Source organism: Lissotriton helveticus, chromosome 6 (assembly GCF_964261635.1).
Source record: "Lissotriton helveticus chromosome 6, aLisHel1.1, whole genome shotgun sequence".
Classification (NCBI taxonomy): Eukaryota; Metazoa; Chordata; class Amphibia; order Caudata; family Salamandridae; genus Lissotriton; species Lissotriton helveticus.
In genome coordinates this window covers 1055271375-1055295980 of record NC_136067.1, presented here as the reverse complement: position 1 = coordinate 1055295980, position 24606 = coordinate 1055271375, and the positions used below count along the sequence as shown (strand labels likewise).

General features: G+C 44.9%; 1 protein-coding gene across 6 annotated transcripts in view; it reads left to right on the top strand.

The window, feature by feature from the left end:
• Nucleotides 1-8022: 8022 nt before the first annotated feature.
• Nucleotides 8023-24606, top strand: part of LOC144763258 (zinc finger protein 773-like) — a 137773-nt gene continuing 121189 nt past the window's right edge. For 5 of the 6 annotated variants that reach the window (XM_078648705.1, XM_078648703.1, XM_078648702.1 and 2 more), the window contains exon 1: nt 8072-8320. In XM_078648705.1, the coding sequence (XP_078504831.1) occupies nt 8297-8320 (24 nt within the window). In that variant the 5' untranslated portion in view covers nt 8072-8296. Of the gene's footprint in view, nt 8321-24606 lie in introns of all 6 variants that reach the window. The other variant, XM_078648701.1, reaches the window with a different exon arrangement.

Here is a 24606-nt window from a genome sequence, read left to right as displayed (position 1 = left end):
CCGGGGTATCTGCACCAGACAATTCTGTAGGTTCAAGCCTGAATGTTCACAATGTGGAGGGAAACATGCCATTACCCAATGTTTTAGTAACCAGCGGTTTGTGGAGCAAGGGTGGTTCCCAAGGGGGAGGGGATCAGTTTTTCAAACTATGCCAAAGGGCTCATACTCCAATTAAGCTTTCAAGCCTGCAATCGTGGCTGGATGAATACCCAGATTCTGAAGTTGCTTCTAAACTCTATTGGGGGTTTAGGGAGGGTTTCAAGATTGGGTACCAAGGGCCAAGACATAATCGTTGGGCTGATAACCTGAAATCTGTCAAGGAATTGCCTTTGAGAGTGCAAAATAAACTGGATGTGGAGTTAACAGCTGATAGGATAGCTGGTCCTTTTAGGTAGTGTCTGATGCAAAATTTGATTGTATCCCCATTGGGTTTAGTACCTAAGAAAGTGTCTGGGGAATTTCATTTAATTCATCATCTATCATGGCCGGAGGGTCAATCTATTAATGATTTAATTTCCCCTGATGACTCCAATGTTTCGTATGTCTCAGTAGATGATGCATTAAGGTTGATTCGGATGGCGGGGGCAGGTACAGAATTAGCAAAAAGGGACATTCAGTCAGCCTTCCGTTTGCTACCCATACAACCATCAGATTTTGAGCTTCTAGGCATGTTCTTTAATGGTGCATTTTATCTAGACAGAGTTCTTCCTATGGGTTGCTCAGTGGCTTGTGCTCTTTTTGAAATGTTTAGTACATTCTTACAATTGTGTTTTTCAAAAAGAAGTAGCCATAAATATGTATGTCATTATTTGGATGATTTTATGTTTATTGGAGAGGCACATTCAGATGAGTGTCGCAGAGCATTAGGCATGTTTCAGGACATGGCTGAGGAGTTTGGTGTTCCGCTGGCTCTTGAGAAAACTGAGGGTCCTTGCACCAGGCTCACTTTTTTGGGCATAGAAATCGACACTCGTTATGGTGGCTCGCTTGCCGTTTGAAAAAGTAAAATAAATCAATTCCTTTTTGTTGGAGGTTCTGAGTAAAGACAAACTTAAGCTCAGGCAGGTTCAGCGCTTATTGGGCTACTTAAATTTTGCATGTTGTGTGGTCAGGGCAGGCAGGACTTTCTGCAGATGATTGGGGATGGCATTGTCAGGAGCATTTCTTCCTCATTACAGGATAATAATTACAAAAGCCATCAAGGAGGATCTTGTCAGTTGATTACAATGTCTGGAAGATTTTAATGGTGTCTCTCTCTTTTTTGTGGAGGACAACACCATTTGGCAGATCCAGCTTTTTTCAGACGCATCTGGGGCCTATAGTTTCTGTCTTTTCTGGGAGGGAGCGATGGTGTGCAGAGAAATGGCCGTCTCATTGGAAGCAACATGGTCGCAGTATTGCCTTCCTGGAATTATTCCCTCTTATTGTTGCTTTGCTAGTTTAGGGGGAAGAATTTCCAGACAGATGTGTGTTTTCTCATGTTGATAAAATGGCTGTGGTAAATCTCATCAATAATCAAAAAGCAAAAGACCTACGAGTGCTACAGCTTTTGCGTGTTTTCATGCTGCAGAGCCTCAAATTGAATATTGTTTTCAGAGCTAGACACATTCTGGGCATTAACAATTCCATAGCAGATGCGTTGTCTCACTTTAATTGGCAGAAATTCTGCATTCTGGCGCCTGGGGCAGACAACTTCAAAACTCAAATTCTGCAGAACACCTGGGTGCTGGGGGACTGAGAATCATCGAATTGGTGGAAAAATCTATAGCTCCTGCCACCAGACGAAGTTATCAACAGGCTTGGAGTTAATTTTTAAGTAAAAGACACAAGATGATGGACGGAATGTTGCACAATGGCAAAACATTCACCCCCAGTTACAGATCTGGGTTTAATCCATCATTATTTTGCTCACCAAGCCACCCCAGTTCAGACATGGCCATATGCAAATCAGTCTTGACCCTGTGCCTCATGGGAACAGTCCAGCCCGAACTGCCAAGCCATGTCTTCCCTGGACCGGAATCCCATGAATTTGAGGTGCACTCAGTTGGTAACAGAAGTTTCATTTTACAGTTTGTGTTGCACTTAATTACCAGGGGCCTGTCCCACACGACCCTCTCTGGGAAATTGGCTGGGATTTCCTTCTATGGACAGTTAAGGTGGGGTCAGGACTTGGTGGGGGATGTATTGTTAAGACGTATGTTGAAAGGTTTTAGCAGAGAGCGCTCTTGTTCTTTGCCGTTACGTGAGCCAGTTATGTTTCATCTTTTACAACAATTGTTGCAACTGCCAGTTTGCTGTTACGATCTTTGGGAGGTTTCACATTTTAGGCTGTGCATGATCTGGTTGTTCGTTGGTGCTTTCAGGGTCTCCGAATTATTGGGTCTAAGAGACCAGATGGGCATTCAGAGCAGTGAGGTCCAAGTACTTGGAGACAAATTGAGGTGTTTGCTGAAGAGGTCTAAAACAGATCAATTGGGCAATGGCACATGGGTCCATCTGAACAGTAGTGGAGTACCGGATTGCTGCCCGTTGGGGGAATGGGAGTCATTTGTAAATTCTGATGGTTTTTCGCCCAGGGCCATATTCTCTCACAGGAATGGGGCCAAGATTTCCAGTGCTCATTTATTGGTTTTACAAAAAACTTTGCTTAATCTGGGTAAAGACCCATCACTGTATGGGACACACTCTTTTCTTGTAGGGGCTGCTACTGAAGCGGCTAGGTTGGGTTGGGGTTGGGAGGACCTCAAGAGGATCGGTAGATGGAAATCTGTTTGTTGCAGAAAATAGTAATATATATTTTATTGCAATTTTTGCTTTTGGCTAATTTTGTTTTCTCCGTCTAGGTTTCGTTAAAGGCACATTATCAACAAAAATGCGTACATGAATAGTAGGTCACTCCTTCATTAAAAGGTCAGCCACCTTTGCTGAGCAACAGATTTACCGCAGAGCACTTGGACTCCCCAGCAAAGGTCACAAAGTTTCCTGAAAGGCGGTATGGGGTGGGAGGGTTTGTTTCCCTTGTTAACAGAGCTATCGAATGCAAGAGGATTTCCTGACATGTTAATCATCCTCCTAGGCGAAAATGACTTAGGGCCAGATGTAGGTAGGATTGATTTACCACTTCTTAAATACCGAATTTTACCGATTCGGTATTTAAGAATTGGTGAATATGAAGGGGAGATGTAGGTATTTCCAGATGTGGAAATACCGAATCGTTAAGATTCGGTATTTACCGAATCTGGAAATACCGAATCGGTATTTCCTATTGATTCCTATGGGCTGTGAAGCCCATAGGAATCAATGGGCAATACCGATTCTGTAATTACAGAATCGGTAAATACCGATTTTAGCAAGGGTGCAGGGGGTGTCACTTTGACACCCTCTGGCACCCCAAAAATAGGCATGTGCGCCATGTGGCACACAGACATGCCCTAAGGGCATGTCTGTCTGTCACATGGCTAGGTGTGCATGCACACATGTGCATGCACACCTGAATTCGGTATTTTAACACCCAATTGGATTGGGTGTTAAAATACCGAATTTGTAGGGCCTTTGGGACTCTGAAGAGTCCCACCTACATATGGATTTACAGAATCGGTATATTTACCGATTCGGTAAAACACCGAAGTGGTAAATTTACCGAATCAGTAAATATACCGATTCTGTAAATTCTGAACCACCTACATCTCAAAAGCCAAATACCGGTCGGTAACGGCCGAATTCGGCCGTTACCGACCGGTATTTGGACACCTACATCTGGCCCCAAGTGCCTTTGTCGGGTTTATCGAATGAAATTGGACTTGGCAATAATAAAGAACAATTGGGAGGGTATTTCTTTGGTATGGACTAAATGTATTTACAGGCAACATTGGAGGGGGGCTCGCAATCACGCTGCAGTTGAAAAGACTCGCAGGAAGCTTAATCGGGCAATGAAAGTTTTCTGTCAGGTTATGGGTATTAAAGTTTTGTCCCATGATAATATCACAGGTACGAAAGATCATCTGTTCAGAGAGAATGGTAGTGGTAGTATAGCTTTATTTCGATACGGTACATATCATAAAAGCAGTACAAAGAATAAAATCATTGCAAAAATGCATAATATAAAATACCGTGGGGAATCATGATAAAAACAGTAAAACACAAAATACACATTTAAGCTTTCCTTACAGATTTTTACACTAGTATCTAAAGCAGATCAAAAAAAGGGCATTACTGGATCAATGATTTTCTTGCAGATCTTATACGCCATGCCCAGCCAAGAAATTTTGCCATGCAGCATGCAAAGAATGGGCGGGCATCAGAGCGCAATATACGTAGGGCTTCTAGGTGTGATCTTGTTCCTAGACTTCTACACAGGGGCTTTAGCCATTTCAATCTAGGAGCTGCATAGACACTGCACTCGAACAAGAGGTGGGCGACAGACTCAACCCTTGAATCGCAAAACGGGCAAAAAGGGACCGTTTGATAGGGAGGATTCCAAGAGGAAGATAACATTCCTAGGGGGAGAACACCCACCCTAAATTTGAAGTAAAGTGATCTGTCTCCAGAGCTGTGGATTAGGTCCAGATAAGGTTCCCTGAAGGGGAGATCTTTAACTAGTAAGAACTGGGCGACAGATTTGCAATGGTTGGTACTACGCATTCTGTTGTTATTTACCCATAACCAGTAGGCGTTCTTTAGGAACTGCTTGGGCGGTGCTGTTTTATTGGCCCAGGCATCTCCTAATCCCAGCTCATAAAGCAATCGTTTTACCTCCCTAAACCAGGGTATCTTATTGCAACCTGGGAGAGACAACAGATCTTTCAGGGCGTCAGCGTAACTACACAATTCTGGGACATTCCATACCCGGGACCAAAGTAGCAGGGGGCGTAATTTTGCTTGCTCACAAATTGGGCGAGTACCTGCATCCAACAAGAGGGGGATTGTAGGAGTGCTGTGGGGTAGCTTCATCAGATCTTTATGGAAATTGTTTTCCAGATGGGCCAAGGTATCGGCTCTCTGCATACCCCACAGTTCAGCGCCGTATAGAGCTGCGCTTACAACCCTTGCTCTGTAGATATCTAGCACTGCCCCAACTGGTTTCAACGAAGAAGCTCGTTGTTCCTTGAGCAAGGCACCTGTGACCCTTTTATGAGTCAGAAACACCTTTTGGTGGTGTGCCTTCCAACTCATTGAGTCACACAAACGTATTCCTAGGTAATCAAATTCTTTGACTCTCTCCAGAGGGATGGAGTCTAGAACGGGTGGGGCGACGGATTTCTTGGGGGGGTTAAGGACAAGGAATTTGGTCTTGCTTATGTTTATAGCTAAACCCCTGCTATCACAAAAGGATTTAAAGCTAGAAAGCAGTTTCTGAATGCCCGCTGGGGATTTCGAGATCAGGAGGGTATCATCCGCAAACAGGAGCGTTGGAACTTTTCTGCCCGCCAGGGTAGGTGCGTCCGCAGGGTGTTGCAGCAGATGCTCCACCACTCCGTTGACATATAGAGAAAACAGAGTGGGGGCAAGCACACACCCCTGGCGGACGCCCCTGTCTACTGGGATGCGAGATGTTTTTTCTCCCTGGACACCCCACCTGATCTGGGCGAAATTGCCTTCATGGAATTTTTTAAGCAAGGACAACAGGTAGGTGGGTAACCCTAATCCATCGAGGAAATTCCAAAGTAGTTTCCGTGGGACCAGGTCGAAGGCCGTTCTCAAGTCTATAAAGACTAGATATAACGTACCCCCGCCCAGTACCACCACCTTCCAGTATATCATCAGAAGGCGGAATGTTTGCTCGATGGTGCCTGTCCCTGTTCTAAAACCTGCCTGAAAATCAGACAGGATCTTTCCCTCATCGGCCCACTGCAGGATCCTACCCAGAACAACTTTCCCCGCAACCTTCTGGGTTGAATCCAACAAACTTATAGGGCGATAGTTGGCTGGGTCGTCCCTGCTGCCTTTCTTAAAGATAGGCACAACTTCTGCACCCCTCCAAGAGTCAGGAAAAGATTCTCCTAGCAGAGCCTCATTTAAAAGTGAAGCAATTAGTCTGCTCCATACTGCTGGGTAGGATTTCAGTAGGTCCCCTGGGATCCCGTCATGACCTGGAGCCTTATTGGGGACAATGCCCCTGATAGCCCTTTCAACTTCCTGACTAGTGAAAGGGTGGTCTATAGCAAGAGAATTAGCAGTTGTAATGGACAAAGATCCCGGACATGGAGGAGACAGGTCCAGTGCAGCAGAATAAAGCTTGAAAAAATGGGCAAACCAAACGTCACCCGAGATATTACAGGTTATTTGCTGATCAATGGGCTTGTTCCTTGCTCTTAAGAGATCCCAGAACCCTTTAGAATCCTTCATGCTACTAGCTTCGGTTAGGTCACACCAGAAGTGATAATCATAAGCCTCTTTTGCCTCAGCAACTATTTTTTTGTAGGATTTCCTTGCAGAACTAATAGCGACCTGGTCCCTACTCTTTACCGCAGCAATAAGCTCCCCCTTAGCAATACGACATTTAGGAGAATACCATTTGTCTCTAGCATTGGAATCGCTTTTGGAACCTACCCTAGGCTTAGTATATTGAATAATAAACAGTTTACTCAGTAATACTATGGTCTCTAAAAAAAGTGGTAAGACTTTTGTACTAGATGGGGTTAAATTCTCAGAGAGAATGGGGTTCACTTATCTCAGATGGGTCAAGCATGTTATCTTTTGGAAATGAGAGATCTGTTGGCATATTTTTTGAACGAAAACCTTTGGTGCAATAAAAATGTTTTATGATTTTCTGCTGCAACAAACCTTGGGGTGGGGCCAGGAAAACTCTTTAGTTTTCCTGGGTGGCGGTTTTTGGGGGGGTTTGGATAGTCTCGAGCGGGCTTATCCATCCATCTGCGTTGGGGAGGGAGGGAGGAAAAGGTCAATGAAACAAATGAGGAGGAAGGAATGTTGATTTTGTATAGCACATGGGGGTATTTCTAAAGTTTTGTTTGAAATTGTTGGTTTTATTATGATAATATACTTTTTGGGGGTCTTGAATTGCAAACTGGGATTTTTCTTGATATAGCAATGTTTGTTCTTATGGAAAAAAATTATACTGTTTACCTGTCTTAATAAAGTGACCTTTTCTGCTTAGATAATAACAATGAGTGGATTGTTGTTTTTGCCCAAAATGGTATTAACCCGTTTCATGCACCGCCGATTTTGCGGAAGTGCGGCACTTCCGCAAAACGGGCTGGCCGCGTCGGCCATTGGCCGACGGCAGCACTGGGCAGGTAGTGCTGCCGTCGGCCAATGGCCGACGGCAGCATGGAAGGGGTTAAGGGGAGAATGGGAGTGATTATGTGATACTTATGGATGCAAACACCGAAAACGCACAGAGAGGCACCCAAATACGGGCCATTGATTTGACTTGCTCATGAGAAAGTGTCACTCGAAGTGTCACAATTTGGCAGCAGAATGTCACTCATGCACACAATGAAATCATACTAGAAATGTCACTCATAAGCTGTCACTGTTGGCGACAAGTAAACCAGAGCAGATTTACTAACATATTCATACATGCCAGCCACCAGACCCGATTCAGGCGAAGGACTCCCGAAATTGCCTCTGCTTCGTTTTTTCCCAAATATTCCAAATTCCTGTTCTGAAATGTTGGCATTTATGCGTATTGCTTTGTAGCAGTTATTTAAAAAAAAATAACAATAACACACCGACCCTCGTTACTCTGTGTGATATTAGCTCTTCGCCTCCAGTTCGTGAATAGGTCGCAATGGAACTGTGTTGGCTTTTTTCAAATTTTATTTAAACCAGTAAGCATAAATTAAAGTGATACATTCCAGAGAGTTCCCGTTTTTACCTAAAGGCTGTGATTTATTTTCAGTACGTTTTAATCTGCTTACGAGAAATCAGTAGTGCTTCCATTGCAAGATGGCTACAAATTTGACGAAATCCCGAGTGCTGACTGGAAAATGTTGTACTTCCACTGTAGTCTTTACTGTGCAGCGCTGTCTAAGCAGGACACGTTCTAAGCGAAGCGCTGATTGGTTGACTGAAGCCCCCTCTCTCCGTTCTTCCGTGTGCACCTTCAGTGACGGGGGTGGTGTTGTTGAGCTTGTCCAGCTGATTCCTCGGTCTGGAGGCATGTGCAATGAAAAGGACACGGGAGAGCTCAATTCGCGTTCTTGTTAGTTCCGTTCAACGGGGGCGTGCCAGGTGTACCGCAGGCATCTGATGCCTAGAAATTACCTGTTGCTTAGTTACAACCCTGACATTGCATTTTCACCTGAAAAATACAATCTTATTAAAGAGAGAAATGTTGCTGCAAGATTCACATAAGGTGAGTAGCGTGCATGCAAAGAAAGGTTCAGTGAAGTAAACAAAATACAATGTTGAAAATTAGCATACATTTTCCAATTCGTTGTATGTTTATGTACATATTTACTGTGAATGGCTTAATATATTTTAAGTAAAGTAAATCTTTTTGCTAATCAGGTTGCCCCCTCACTTAGCAACGTCAATGTCACATTCAGTGATGTCACACCTTTGTAACATCCCTCTTGTTGAAGGGATTAGCTTATTTTACAGGCAAGGCTGAGATGCAGTCTTTGCTACATATAAGAATATAACTTTATGAGTACAACATGTGTTTATTTCATAACCATACACACACACATATTTCAATTCATCTCTGAGCAATAAAAAGTACGTTTGAGTCAAGTTAGTCTATTTTTAAAGCATCACCCATACATTTATAAACATTTAATCATTTAACATTAAATACTGTACGCTATTTTAACGTTGTCGTGCATTTAGAACTAGTGAAGTTATTAATACGGGGTCTCCAACCTTTTCTATAATAAGAGCTACTTATGATCAATGAAAATCATCCTGAGCTACTAATATTAGTGTTGTGATAGTGACAATATCAGACAAGATGACATTAGTGGCCACCATTTCCAAGATTACTGGCAGCCATCACCTCAGTTCATCAGGCAGGGTTGCCAGCAGTAATGTTAAAATGTTTTGCCAATGTGGAATGTCTCTTTGTGTGTAATACAAACGGCCATAGATGCAATGCCCCCAGCAAAAACATAATAACATTTGTAAAGTCTCCCTGACGTCTCATAATTTATCACTGAAATCCCTACTTTAAATATATTTGAAAAATCAGCCATTTGCCACCAAACATCAGCTTCTAAATTCTAAAAATATACACATTTTCGCCTTCAATATTGTTTTACATATCTTAATTTAACTAAAACCAAAATATTCTAATTTTGTAGACAGGGCTGCACACAGGATAGCTACTTATAGGTAGCTGGGGAGATATTAGTAGCTCATGAGCTACATGTTGGGGAAGCCTGAGTTAGTATAATCAATGATACATAAAGTGAAAGACAATTATTTGAGATACTTTTACAAATGTGACATGGTGCATGAGATTTGTGATCCTAAGTGCCCCTCAGACTGCACATTTGTCACACACAATTCAGGGGACAATGGGGCAAGCAAGCACAACTGGTCCTCAGCTGTGATGTTTTGGGTCTATATGTTGTTTGGGCCCTCTAGGTTACAGTTCAGTAACATTGTCTGCCTTCGGCGCAGCGTGTGCGGTGGTGGCTGGTATGGGACAGTGGCGGGGGAAGGTGGGGAGGGGTAAATAAATAAATAAAAAATAAAACTTACCTGCTGGTCGCTGTCGTAAGCTGCTGCCTCTCCTCACAGGAAGCAGGAACAGGAAGTCCACAGACTTCCAGACTCCCATAGCCAATCTCAACGCTGCTGATAGCAGCGTTGTGATTGGTCTCAGCGCCGTGAAACGGGCGCTAAGAGGGGGAGTGGAAACTTGGGCATGTTATCCACAGCCTGGATGGAGAACCTGCACAGTGTGCATGACTGTTTGGCTGACCTGAGACAGCCGGCCAAACTGTATGCGCACTTTAGTTGCAGCATCAGCCACTCCTCCTCCCTGTCACGCGGGCAGCCCAACCATGCCAGCCCTAACCTGACGGCAACTGGAATACTAAAAATAAAATGATAATAACTTCAGTTATTAACATTTTATTTTTTCCATTGTACTACTTTAAAGCAGTGGGGCGATGCTCCTCCGCCTTAATGGAGGAGCCTCTAATGAGTGTGTTATGCACTGTAATCTACCTCGGGCATTGTTTCTTGATTAAGTGGCACAGTACACTAGGACATAGTTCTTTGATGCAGGGCATCAATCCTCTTGAGCACAGTTCTTCAATGCGGTGGCACAGTCTGCTCTGACACAGTTCTTCAATGCTGCAGCACAGTTAATTCAGGCACAGTTGTTTGATGAAGTGGCACTGTGGGCTTGGTCATGTTCACAAATCTTCGATGTGGTAGGCACAATTTAAGTTGAGGTTCCTACATGAATCCATTTGTACGGAGAAAATGCGCCTAAGCTCTTCAGGGTCTGCATATTACTCTCCTCAGTCTACCTGTTCTGGCAGACCCACTCATCCCTGGGGTCAAGCTGCTTCTTTTTCTCTCTTGAGAGAAACACCTACTGAGTGATTTGTAGGCTTTTTACCTATCTCAGAAGGCAGGTTAGTTTTGAGTGCTTCAGGTCAGAGAAACTGCTTCTTCCTTGCAGGCAAGACTTCAGGTGATGTACCCATCAACTCTCGAAATATGGCAGTCAGGCTCTCGTTGCACAGCAGTCTTCTGAGTACTCTGCAGGTCACTCCCTTCCTTGCTCAAAGAGAGCTTGGAACTGGAACAAAAAGTCGGTCAGTGACTCCCACTATTATAAAGTCAAAATAGACAGAAGAAGTGGATATTCACTCTAGCACTTTCTGAACCGGGTAGTGGTGATCCTTCTTTTAGGTTTCTTTTCCAGGCTGCTTTTCTGACACACTAAAGCATACAAAAAACTGAGGGATGAAATGCTTAAATCAATCTCAGCCAATGGTAATTACATGGAACCGCATCCCAGTCCATCGTTATTTTGCACACTATCCCACCTCCATTTGGACCCAAACATATGCAATAGGAACAGTCCAACCTGAAATGCCAGACCAGGTCCTCCCGGAATCAGAAAACAAGCAACCTAGGGCTGGTTTCACCCTGGTTAGGGCTTATCAGCCAGGTATAGGGTGACACACTAAGTTATGCTTAAAGTGATGAATGGAACGCTTAAATCAATCTCAGCCACTCATAATTAATCGGGGCTGCATCACAGTCCATCATTATTTTGCACTTCATTCCACCTCAGTTTGAACCCACCCATATGCAAATGAGTCTTGACCCTTCCCCAATGGGAACAGTCCAGCCTGAACTTCCAGACACAGCCTTTGTGTAGAGTAATGCTCCTCATCACAGGGTAGTTCCCAACTTGAAGCATCCATATCAGAGACACAAAGAGTTGTGAGCTTTCTTTGCCCAGGTATTAATAGCCACCCTGAGCATTAATTAGGTAAGAGACAAAAGACTGGCTTCAACTAATGGGGTCTCCTTCGCCTTAACAACAGAGACCACAGGCCCACCTTTCCATCTACTAATCAGCAGGTCCTCTTAGATAAAGGCCTAATTTAATTTCTAAAGGAGCCTTGTCTCCTCTGTCTCAACCTCAGTGTCTAGGTCTCCTCCTTCCATTTTCAGGAAAGTCAGCAATACGCTTCTGCTACTTGGGAAAATACCTCACCACCATCTTGTGCACAGGAACAAGACTGGGACTTCCAAAATAGAACCCATATGTCTCCATTACTCTGGCTCCCTCAACCATTCCGCACGCACTACACAGGTCACATACACAAACATGAAGAACATACATTTGGTTTATTAGTGCTAGGATTTGGGTTAGCTCATAGAAGTGAACTATGTACAAGTGGAACAGTAGAGCCCAGTAGCGCTGGTGTTGGCGGGGGAGGGGTCAGGGGACAACAGACGACAAATAACAAAATAATTTTTTTTTTAACAAAAATAACTGAACGGCAGCAAGCCCCGTCACTCTCTTCTGCTCCTCTCCCCTGCAGGCACAGGCTCCCAGACTTCAAAGAGGCCTATCCTGAAGCTGCTCTCATACTGCTAGATGCAGCGTCAGGGCTGCGTGAGGATTGGCCTGAACACATTGCATTTTTGCTCCCAGTGAGACTGGGAGCCTGTGCCTGCTGTCGCCAACCCAGCAACGCAGTTCGGGTTGGAGACAGCTTCAGTGCCCATGCCAGTTTGGCTGGCCTGAGACAGCCGGCCCAACTAGCATGCGCACAGACCACAGTGCACTTATCACTCCTTGCCAGGAAATAAAAAAACAAAACAACATTTAAACGTGTTTATCATCATTTTATTTTTACGTTCCTCCTGTTTAAAGGCAGCTGGCGGGGGGGGGGGGGGGGGGGGGCGACACTCCTACACCATAGTGGAGGAGCGGCTGATGATAGGCCTCCACTTCAGGGTCACTGGTAAAACGTTTAAAGTCACAGCTGTGGATTAAATAAACACTAAATGCTGGCAATACCATACTGCAAGCTAAACCGACAACAGGGTCAGAAGTGTGCCAATAAACGAGGATATGATTGGTGCAATCCTCCAGGTCACAGGACAGGTCCAGGACCACATGCATGTCAAAGGACCACCCTAGGGCTCTGCGTGCACACTAGAATAGTGTGAAGCAAGAGCCAAAAATAAAAAGAAACAGGATACCAGATACTTGTAGGTGAGAAATCTTGGCAGGCAAATTACATGTTAAGTTTGTTTTACTGAGTAAATAAAATGTGTAGGTTGTATTTCTTGAACAGTTAACCAATTAAGGGGACCCTTGCTACTTGCTGTTTTCCTGTCAGGATCCACGTCGTGCACCCTGCTTTGGTGTGTCTGCTGGGGGAGGCGGCTTCCGTGAACAACTCGCCGGACCCGCTCCGCGGGTCCCGCAGCGCGCTTGTGGCAGAGGAGGCGGTTGGGCACAGGCTGCTGAGGACTGCTGGGAGGAGCGCGAGAGAGGCGTTGGGACCAGCGGGGTTGCGAGTGCCAAGCAGGGACTCCAGTATCCAGGAGCCCCTGCGCGCCCAATCAGTAACACCTGGGCTGCTCTCCCCGCTGGCCACGCCCCCCTGCCTATCAGCCAGCCAACAAACAGGTCCTGTGTACTTTGGCCTGCGTAGTAGCCGCTACGCGGGAGCGTGCGGGAGCGCGCCGGGAGAAGCCCGGGACAAGGGCGGGACCGTCTGTGGCCGTCCGGGGCCGAGGGAGGCCGGGCTGGGCCACGTCCCTTGCCCCTCAAAGGCGGTGCACCACACGGCCTGGGTGAGGCCCTGTAGCGATCCTCAAACCATGTCTACCCGCTCTGGCAAACTCATTAGGAGTGAAGGCGAGAGAGGGTCCACTGCTGGGAGCCCTGTGATTGGAACAATGGACCGCTTCATTACCAGGGTAGCAGCGGTGATAGAAAAGGAGATAGCGATGTCCGAGCGGCGCCTATCTGAGATCTACCTCCCCTCAAGACGATCATCATTGGGGGTTGCTGCCCAGTCGCTCACACCGACTAGTGAGAAGGCTCACTCTGTTCCCCTACCCGGTGCTCCAGGTGTTACTATAGACACGCCCCAGTTGGTGGAAATAGGGCAAAATATAGCTAGGTTGGAAAATCTGGCTACGTCCATCCCCTCTGTTTCTGTAGAAGATGGTGACCTTAGTTCCCTGTATCCAACTGTAATATTTAAATCCCTTAGTGATGCTATTAGTGTCCCTCCTTCACCAAAATCTCCTACCCCCACACTAGTCACATCAGACGGGGTCCCAGAAGGTGCGTCTGTCAACATCCAATCTCCCGAAACTAGGCAGGACAATAGACTTAAAAGTAAAAAGGCAAGAAAACGTAAAAAGGGTAGGCTTGTTAGGCAGGCCGCACTTTATCAAAGAGTAAGAAGGCATACTGGACAAGGTATGAGAATCACAAAGGCCGGGCTGTTAGAGAGTGAGGGCGGCATAGAAGGGCTTGCTGTGGACTCCCCTACGGGGACTTGCACAGATGACAATATTACTAACGTTCCTGCCCTTGCTGACCCTGTAACGCTTGAAAATATCCTAGAGAAGGTAAATAGTCTCCTGAGGCCTCTTTTAGCCCAGGTTAAGGGCCTCGGGGTGAGGATTGACAAATTAGAGCAATCAACCCTTGATGGATTCCACTCACTCAAAACTACAATTAAGCAAATAGTTAGAGTGGGTGAAAACCGGGACATTGGTGCAAAGGGGAAGGAACCACTTCCTCAGATAGACCCTAAGCCCCCAAACTGTTCAAAGAAGGTTGACCCTAATAATATAATAACTTCATCCTCTAAAACTTCTCCTCCTCCCAAAGTAGGGCTAAACCGTAAGGACTCTCCAGCATGCTCAGTGCATGTCGCAAATAAACCCAACCCTATCCCACAAAAGCAGCCACTGACAACCAGAGGCAAAGTGGAAGATCCACAAGCGGCTGGTACATGTAATAAAACTCAAGGCCCAGTGATAGGGAAAACCCCCAGATCTATGGTCAAGTCTACAGTCCCGGCTCCCACTCCATTGGTCCCCAGAAATCCTGTGCGTCGGATCCCGCCTGTAAACCTCCCGCCAGACTGTCAACCTTTTGTTGCAGTGATGGTAAATGTCCCCCCTCTAAAGGAAGGCCAGATGGAAAATCACCAATCACTCAAGAACAAGTGTATCCACTGGCTGAAGGCAAATAAGCCTATTCCCTTGGATGTAGATGGGATTATTTTAAGCGTTCGTAGAGTTGGGTGGGTAGGGCAGGGGAGAAAAACTCAGGAAGGGGACTGTATAATTATAAATTTTCAAGACCCTAGAGTAGTGCCCTCCATTTGTACTCCTATTAAAAACATGGGGGCTCCAGGGGTTAAAGTGGTAGACTTATCTTATTTTTACCCTAGGCAAGTTGTTAAACTAACTGGAGAAAGCCAAATCTCCCCTGGGCTGGGACACATTGGGGAGGTTTCCTGGGCAGGGAAAACAGGAGGCACGAGGGCTAATCACGTGTGGGCGCCAAGTTCGAACTGACTGGAACTTGGGAGTAGAGCGTACCCAATAGGAGAATTGCCCTCCCAAATCCTTTTGACTAGCGGGACGCTAGCCACTAAAGCTAGCATCCATGGCCCCTGCTCCCCTAAGATATCCTTGGCGAGGCCCATAGACGAGAATACTCTTGCACCCAGAGACATTCCAGCTGTGACGGACCTGGCTTTTAAGGTTTTCAGCTGGAATGTCGCAGGGATTGCAAGAAAGTTGGCCCAACCGGATTTTGCTGCTTGGGTTGATGAGCACTCTGTGTGTATTTTTCAAGAGACATGGAGTATGGCCCCGGCCCATAGGGTGGGATTCTCTTCTCATTCTGTCCCCGCTCAAACCTCGGAAACAGGGAGAGGGCGTCCCTTGGGTGGCCTCCTTATCTGGGTTGCTGCCTCTCTAGATTGCAGAGTAGAGGAGTTTCCCACAGGCTGCCCGGATATTCAAAACATCACCTTAACAGACCTAAGGGGGAGACTGGTCCTAAATATTTATAATGTTTATGCTCGTGGGACCAAGGGTGGACGGAAGTCTTCTGTAATATCTCTTCTTGAGACCATCCTAAAAAATACTCCTCACAAGATGCGTACATTGGTTGCAGGAGATATGAATTGTACTTTCGAGCCCTTGGGCTCGGACGTAGCCCTTGACCAAGATGAGGAGGATGCTAGGAGGGGGATTCCTGTATTGGAAATTTCTCCGATCAGGAGGTGGTCAGAAGTGGCGCTCCAGCTATATTCCCTGTGTCTCGAATTAAACTTACGGGCAGCAAACGGGAGGACAAATTCGGACAGGGTGGGGGCCCACACTTATAATAGACCTGGGCACACCTCGAGGATCGATTATTTGTTGATAGACGTACACCTATGGCCCCATGTAAGGGACATGCTGGTGGTCCCTGCGACTGAAAGCGATCATAACTCGCTTTCCCTAAAAATGGACCAGTGGTGGCGCCCTAGAGAAAAGGGATATATTACCCCGGTACCTGCACCTCCCGACGAGTCTGAAGTCTCCCCTTGTGGGAGAAGAATAAAATGGGCGAAATTGGTCCTCTCTGAGGCAAGGGTAGGGGAAATTTCATCTCTCCTAAACCTTGCAGTGGCAACCCTTGGGTCCCCATTTGAAGGAGTGGGCAGAGCGAGTGGGCTGTTTGTCGCCCTGGTAGAGGCGTTGACTAATGTGTTTACCCCATACTCTAGTAAGCCGGGCAATAAAAGATCTATAAAGCCCGCTGATGGATGGTATACCCAATCATGTAGGGCTTATAAGTCAAAATTAGTGGAGGCTGTAAAGTTTAAATCCCCCAGTGAGATTCAGGACGCAAGGAAGACCTATAATAAAGCCCTTAAAAATGCTAGGAGGGAGTGGGAAGACAAGTTCTGGGAAGACCTGCTCTTAGCGAGTAAAAGTAGGGACACAAGGGCTTTCTGGAATCTTATAGCTTCACGGAATAAACCCGCTGAAACTATGAGACCCTGCAATATTCCGCCCCAAAATTGGGTAAATCATTTTGGGGCGTTATACCTCCCTCCAGACGGGGACCTGAACATGGGGGTGAACTTCTCACTAGTAATTGAACCTCAGTCCTATGATTTCTTCACCCCTGTAGAAATTGAGGGGGTCATAGGGTGGGTAGCTCCCCGCAAGGCAGCGGGCCCAGATGGTCTCCCGGGGGACTTAATGAGGGCATATCCAGTAGAATGGGGAAGGGTGATAGCTGCTCTCCTCAATGACATCATGATGGGAGGAGCAGTACCAGAATCTTGGAAAGGGGCAGTGGTGGTCCCAATCTATAAAAAAGGCTGTAGGGAAACCCCGGGGAACTACCGCCCAATAAGTTTGATAGACTCCACCCAAAAGATAGCTGGTAAAGCTATACTCGGAAGGATCCTCCATTGGGTGGAGGAAAATAAAATCCTATCAGACTTCCAGGCAGGCTTCCGGGCAGGAATGGGGACAATAGAGCAGGTGTTTAGGTTGGCACTCTTGGGATGGAAGGTGGTGGATCTAGGTAGGGGTAGTCTTTACTTGGCCTTTATAGACCTGAAGACTGCCTTTGACCTAGTCCCCCGGGAAGATCTATGGAGGGTACTTTACAGATTGGGATTACCCCATTATGTCTTGTCCCTCCTCATTAGCCTCCATGCCAATACCTATGCACAGGTTCGTTGGGGTAAAAACGGAGAGGTCACTGAAAAAATACCGGTGTCTAGGGGAGTAAGACAGGGCTGCGTCTTGGCACCCACCATATTCTCACTTTATCTAAATGGGGTGGTGGAATATCTCCAACAAGAACCAGCCGACGCCCCCTGTCTCGGAGGAGTCCGGATCCCCACCCTGCTTTTTGCGGATGACACGCTTTTGATCTCGAAGACTCCCCAAGGCCTCCAGAAACTCCTAACGCGCTTCCAGGAGTTTTGTGCTGCAAAAGGGCTAATAATAAACGTGGACAAAACTAAATATTTAGTCCTAAACCCTCCACGGAAATTGGGCCGCCCACCTATGCTTAACTCTGTTGCCCTAGAGAAAGTATCCGAATTCGATTATCTCGGAATTCGGATCAAGGATAGAATGTCCTGGGCAAATCATATAGATAAAATGGTCCTTAACCATAAGAGAGTAGGAGGAGCTCTTATGAGGGAGTTCCGGGCCTCACCGAGGAGATCGCTTACCCCGGTAATTGAAATTTACAAGACCAAGGTAGTGACATCAGCCTTGTACGGGGCTGAATTGTGGGGCCACTCCCGATTGGACACTCTGGTAACAGCTGAGACCAAGCTTCTGAAATCAATCATTGCCATCCCCCTGAGCACCCCATCTGTACCTGTGCTGTTGGACACAGGCTGCAGAAGCATTAAGGATCAAGCTCTGCTTCGCCCTCTCCTTTTATGGACTCGAATCTGGAGGGGCGAGGAGTTAAAATCCTATGCTGACGGCCTGAGGGAAATTATGAGCCTGGGGGGCTGGGCAAAGATAAGATGGCTAAGGGATACCAAAAACCTTATGGAGAAAATTGGTTTGGGAGACTACTGGTCATCGCGTTCAGCTCCGCCGAAAGATGTTGTAAAGGCCCTTTTCTGGAAATGGGTCGCGGAGCAACTCATTACAAACTCGAACCATTGCAAATCTACTGCCGCCTTTTTACTTGTTAAAGACATCGTGGCATTTGAACCCTATTTGGATTTAATTACTCTTCCCCTTGATCGTGCCCTTTATTTTAAATTTAGAGTTGGTTCTCTACCTCTTGGTGCTCTGGTATCTAACTGGAGCTCCACGGCCCGTAAGTCCCCAAATTGTGCCTGTTGCCCGAGTAAGATAGAGTCCGTTGCGCATGTTTTGTTTGAATGCCCGGATTATGCAAGGCCTAGGGGTACTTGGTTGAAGCCCCTTTGCCGAAATATGGGCACACGTAGCCACTTAACAGCTCTACGTATCCTAACCACGGACACATCCCCCTGATTGTATGTGGAACTGCAAAATTTTTAAAACAGTTTTGGCTTATTCGTTGCAAGAGATTGTCAGTAGCGATTTAATTCTGTTTAGTTAATTTATTAGCGGACAATCCATGTCCTTTTATCCCTTTTAAATGTGCTTTTTATACTGACTTCTTTAAGTGATGCTTTTTGTAAAATTGAAAATGTTTGTATTGTATGTGTGCTTATAAGATATCTTGCATATCGAATAAAAGCTTTTGACTGACTGACTGAACAGTTAACTGAGTTTCGTTAATGCCTTTCTTTCCTGCTTCCACACCTCATGAGCGAGTTCAGCAAGCCAAACGTTATTAATTTAGAGTCATATGGATATCTCATTAAGAGATACCCACTTTTCTCTGGGTTTACAATGAGGAGATTGGTAGATATTCAGGTTTGTATCTTCTGCAAACAACTCTTAAGGGTAGCAAAATGTGAAGAGAAGAAATGATCTTCATGTAGATCTGGTTATCGTTTGCATATTATTAAATGGCCATCTGGATTCCTCTGTAAACATTCTCAGCAGATTGAGGTAAAAAAGCTACAATTGAGGCTTAGGCGACGTTGCATGTCACACAGGCAGGCTTTCATGAACATGATAATGAATCGTTAAAAAACAAGTGTACCATCTCAAGACCACATCCCCAGTGCCCATGCAGGGATCCAGGATCTGCAAAATCCTGAAATTATCAATTGTGCCCAAGGCGGCCAATAAGGCCAGAAGATTAAGCAGACAGGTGGGCAATCATCCAATATAGTATGGATGTCATCAAGTATTTTGAGGTTGGCGATTTCACTGCTACACCCACTCTTAAAGCCAGAATGATTGTGAGCTAGTAGATTGTTATCTTTGATATGTCTGTTTTGGTGAATAGTAACACATTTTTTAAGAACCTTTGCTAGACAAAGAGGTTTAGGTAGTTGTCCCAAAATCTGACCTTTAGTTTGGATCTGCGTGCAGTGATTTTTGAACTGAAATATCCAACCAATTTTAAATGAGTTAGGACAAACTCCCTCATTTGGAAAATTGTTCACTAAATGGCACCAAAGATAGATTGAAGAACAAATGAAAGTTTGTGTTGCAAATATAAGACAGTAGAGTATCATGAGAGTAAAATGTTGGTTTTAATTCACAATTGTGCTTGTTTGCTTGTCGTTGGAGATTGTTGATAAAGGGACCCATTGATTGCTGTGAAGTGATGTGTGGTTAGAGCTGTATTTCCTCGGGAGGGTATGAAGTTCTTGATTAGCGAGATTGGATGGAATAGAAATGTAAGATGTTTTTTCAGTTCTGATGCCTTATGGCTTTAAGAATAATGTCAGACTCCAAGGAATTAGATTTCACCTATTTAAAGAGTCTTCTTGGGTTGTTCAGTGAGTTGTTAATTTTACCTTGCACATATTCTGCTTTAGTAGAAAGTATGTCAATGAGTATTTTCTTTTCACTTTTTTCAAGTTCGTTATAAATGGGATGCCTTCTTTCAGTTCCTTTCTCATTTGGAAGAGCTTGTCAGACCATGTGTTTAGTTTGTCAGTAGAAGATTTCAACTTGTGAAGAATGGAGAAAGTTCAATTCCCTTTGAAATAATCTGTTCACATTAAGGTTCAGAACCGCAAGTGTCCTTGAATGTCTCTCAGTCATTGGTATATTTGAAGGCATCGGAAGTGGTATTATGTCAACTTTCCTTGTTTCAGATTAGGGAGACTGCCACTCTGTCAGTCATTTTGAAAAGGATGTTTCAGAGGTTCTTGGGTATTTGAAGCCCACAAGTGTACTTTAAGGCCTTCAAAATCATAGGGACACCTGAAGGCCTTGAAGTCTGAAGATCGGGACTTCTGGAGGGGCTTCTTGAGGGACTACAGGCCACAGCAACACAGGTGAATTTGAAGGTCGCTGAGTCACAGGTTTATTTGAACGCACCCAAAGGCAGTGTTGTTGCTCCCAATCTTGTTTGCAGTTTGGCAGACTGCCACTTCGTCAGTTATTATGAGAAGGGTTCTAGAGTACTTGGAGCCCCCAGGCTAACTGAATTTTATATTTTAAATTCATAAAGTTGTATTGATTTTACTATAAAATAAACTCAAAGAACAAAATAAAAAGCATAAAGAGTACAATAATCCATGGATGAATTACCCATCATCTGTGGTGTCTAACAATATTTGTTTTCTGTTGGAGGAGACAAATAATAACAAATTAGCATATCTGATGTCGGTGTCCAGATTTAGATGATACATGTATGGATAAGTTGTGTCCATGTGGTGTATTGAATTTGCAGCTTTATATGGAGAGAATATAACTGCATGGTCCGGTTGTTGTGGATAGGTCAATGTAGATGTTCTAGGCATTTAATGAGAGGTTTGCAGATTTTGTGGCGAAAGTCCCATTGGGTGACCATGTTGAAATAACTTAATCACAAGATTAATTCAAGTTTTTCACCAACTACATTTTTGTTTTTCTAAAACAGAAAATTGAAACCATCCAGACAAATAATCACAAAATTTATAAGTAAGTGATGGAAATGAATCATAGTACAGTAATGTGTACAGCTGTACCACAGTAGATAATTTATATTATCTGGCATGTGTCTAGCGCACAAGCTGCCATTAGTATGGCACTGCAATGCTGTTCAATAGTCTGAGGCCACATTCCAAGCAGGTCAGAGGATTCTACTATGGGCTGAGTCTGAATGGGTTTATGGAAATGTACAGTCAGTGGAGTGAATGATGGATTACTTCTGTTATATTGGTGTAGCATATTCAAAGATTTGAGAGCTTGGTGGGAGAGGTCAAAGGGCTGCGTCTGCATTGCTGAACGTCTGTGACATATTGAACATGGAGCTCTACAATATCAGATAATCAGGAATGTCATTAATGTAGACAAGAACATATTCTAGATAAGCCTGAAAGCATAATTGAGGATTTGTTGCAAAAGTTCTTTTCAAATCAAGTTGACCGTAAATGGTGGTGTTTTTGTCTAGTCTAGTAGTACATTCAATAGGGGTAGATTGTATATACTTTTTGAAATTCAGGTAGTTCAATAGGTAGCAATCTATATTAAAACGGAGTTTCTCTCATTTTTTTCGTATAAAGAATGGGATGCACCTGCAGGGGAACTGAATGTAAGCTAAAACCTTTGGACCAGTTTTCATAAATGCTCAGTTCATTTGGTCTTTATTTCGAATAAAAAATTCATAAAAGACGACATACAAACCATTCATGATTAAAAATACCACTAAAAATCCACAATTTGTTAACAAAACATAGTACAAGAAATACATGATTAAAAATACTACTAGCAATCCACAATTTGCCAACAAAATATAGTACAAAAAATACATATAGACATAACAATCAGTTTAAAAGTATGTTCAGTTTCTTTGTACGAATCAACCACGCCCAGCCCAGAAATTTAGCTACACAAACCACGAACATTTCAGATCTGATATTGCGTAGTTTCATTAGTGCTTCTCGATGTCCCCCACAATCCAAAATTGCACATAAAGGTTTCAACCATTTGATTCGAGGGGAACGATAGGCAGGACAACCGAAAAATAAATGACCAATGCTTTCAACCTGGTCGGGACACCAAAAACATTTGTTGCCTGATTTCGTCTCCCACTTTGCAGTAAAGGAGTTGATAGGCAATGTACCAGTATGAAACTGATGGTACAGCTTACGGTCTAGCACATTGCAGATCAAATCCCAATAGGGCTCAAGGGACGGAGTGACCTTATGTGTTAAAAAAAAAACAGTTAGATTTTTGTCCGAGGATTGTGTTACAAGTATGGATTTTTTCCAGGCCCAGAAGAGGGCCTTAAACTCGGGTTTTGATGGAAAAATGGGCCCCCCAGGGTTTGACCATAGCTCTGGCAGGCCCATCTTATACAGGATGTGTTTGACTTCCATGAGCCAAGGGATTTTTTTCGCACCCCACAGTGATTTTACCTCATCTAACTCACGAGAAAAAAGGCTAAGCTCTGGAGTCGTCCATAGCCGACGCCTTAATGCCTCTAGGCGAAACTGAGCCAACTCACCTATAGGTCTGCATCCAAGATCTAATAGCAGAGGTTTTATAGGTGAGGACTGCGGGAGTCCTACCAGGTTCCGTAGGAACCTGTTCTGTGCAATGGCCAAACCTGACAAGTCCTTGTATCCCCAAACGTCTGCTCCGTATAGGGTTGCTGCATTAACCTTGGCCTCATAGATTTTTAATGCAGGAGTGATGCGTTTGGTAAGGGATTTTTTTTGTTCTTGCAGTAGGCAACCAGCAAGGCGAGTAAATTTGAGTTTAATTGTCTCCAATTGGGTCCCAAGGAAAGAGGGTTGTGATCGCTCTCTGGTCTAGCCTCTACCACCATATCTATCATGTGTGACCAGGATTCAATATTGACCAGTATATAGTCTATGCGACTAGTACTCAGACCATTGTCAAAGGTTTGGGTCCCTGATCTGTCAGATGGGATGCGCCCATTTACTGCCCGAAGACCCCACTCCAGACAGAAACCCAGCCAGTGTAATGCTGCCTCAGTACCCCTCACTCCCTTGCTAATAGTTAGCGGGGGAATATTCCAGGCGGTATCCTCTTCAGATCCCACATCTTCTGCCAAGGTAAGAATGGGCTCAAAAGAGGTAATCAGGTCGCCTGCTATTATGACGAACTGATCATCTTTGGATTTCTTCAGGAGATTTTCAAGATCATTCAGGACAGTTTGCTTCCTCCCACCCTGACAGCCACGGGCGTAGACATCGATTAAAAGAAAGTCCTTAGTGTTGGCTTTGCTCAGGCTGATACATAGGAAGTCGACATTTTCTACCAAAATTTCCTTAACACAGAATCCCAGGTTATTTCTAATCCACACAATGAGGCCACCAGAGGCCCTACCCCTAGGACCCTGTGTGGCGGGTTTGTTATAGTTCAGATAGCCTACTCTAAATAAGGGGACTGTTGACCATGTTTCCTGGAAAACAATGATATCATAAGAGTCAATAAAATTGACCCAGTCATCGTTATCCAAGCGTCCCCGCAGCCCTGCGATGTTCCATGAGACCACTCTGATAGGATCATCTGTACAGTTAGCAGACGATGTCTGCGACAGGCCCAATTCCCCTGTCCTGGTCTTAGCGGAGATATCAACAGAGTCCAAAATTAGACCAGTGTTTTTAGGAGAGGTTAGGCGATCTGTGCACGTTATCAAGGAGGTAGATGTGACAATCACCTGTGGGGGAGAGGGTTCCACAATGGGCATTATGTCAACAATCTCCCCGTGTCAATCAACCTCCTCCAAACAGCCAAACATATTGGAAGTGGGTGCGCCTTGCCACCAGTTATGTTGGCTTTGTCCACCATCCCTGCGACCTATCCATCTGGCGTTCTGGACTGTTAACCAAGATCCCTCTATCGCTGATGGCTGCCGTGGTGGGTAAAAAAAGGTAAGGGGTCTGACAACAATTGAGGGGTTGGCATCATGTGAGGACCATACGCATAGGTGCTGTGCTGTATGGGGGTCTGCGAAAGATACAACTATACAATCTCCAGTAATAGACTTGTGAGTGGGGCCTACCCAGGGCACTCTACGTACCATTAGTACACGACTTCTTTGGTGATTGGGGAGCTGTTTATTTTCATTTAGCCAGTGGATAACTTTATTTTTCAGGGAGTGATGGTTTTCTTGTGAATTCGGACCCAATACAGGTACTCCAGCTAATATAATAACATAGGGCCCAGCTTCTGGTGGCAGGTCAATAAACCCCACACGAAAGTTTGGGCGACTGGCCTGCCGGGGTTGATTATTCACTGGAACTGGCCGTTTAGCGTGCTGAGGAACAGTTTGTAGATTTTGTTTTTGTTTGGGGGGGGCTATACTTTGGGGGGGAAGGGAGCTTGGTGCTGTGAAACTTGAGGTGGTAACAGTATGGTTAACAGCAGTGGTACGAGGCTTTGGTATGGGTTTGGGTATTGAGGGGGGCTCGGGTGGATGTTTGGGTGAAGGCGGGGACACAGGCAGGAGTTCTAATGCCTGGGCCTGTGGGATAGAATCCTTACCCTGTGGGAACTTTGCTTCCATTTCTTTTAGGCTAAGGCTAGCCAAGGTGACTATGGTCCTGTCCATTTCAAGTAAATTATTCT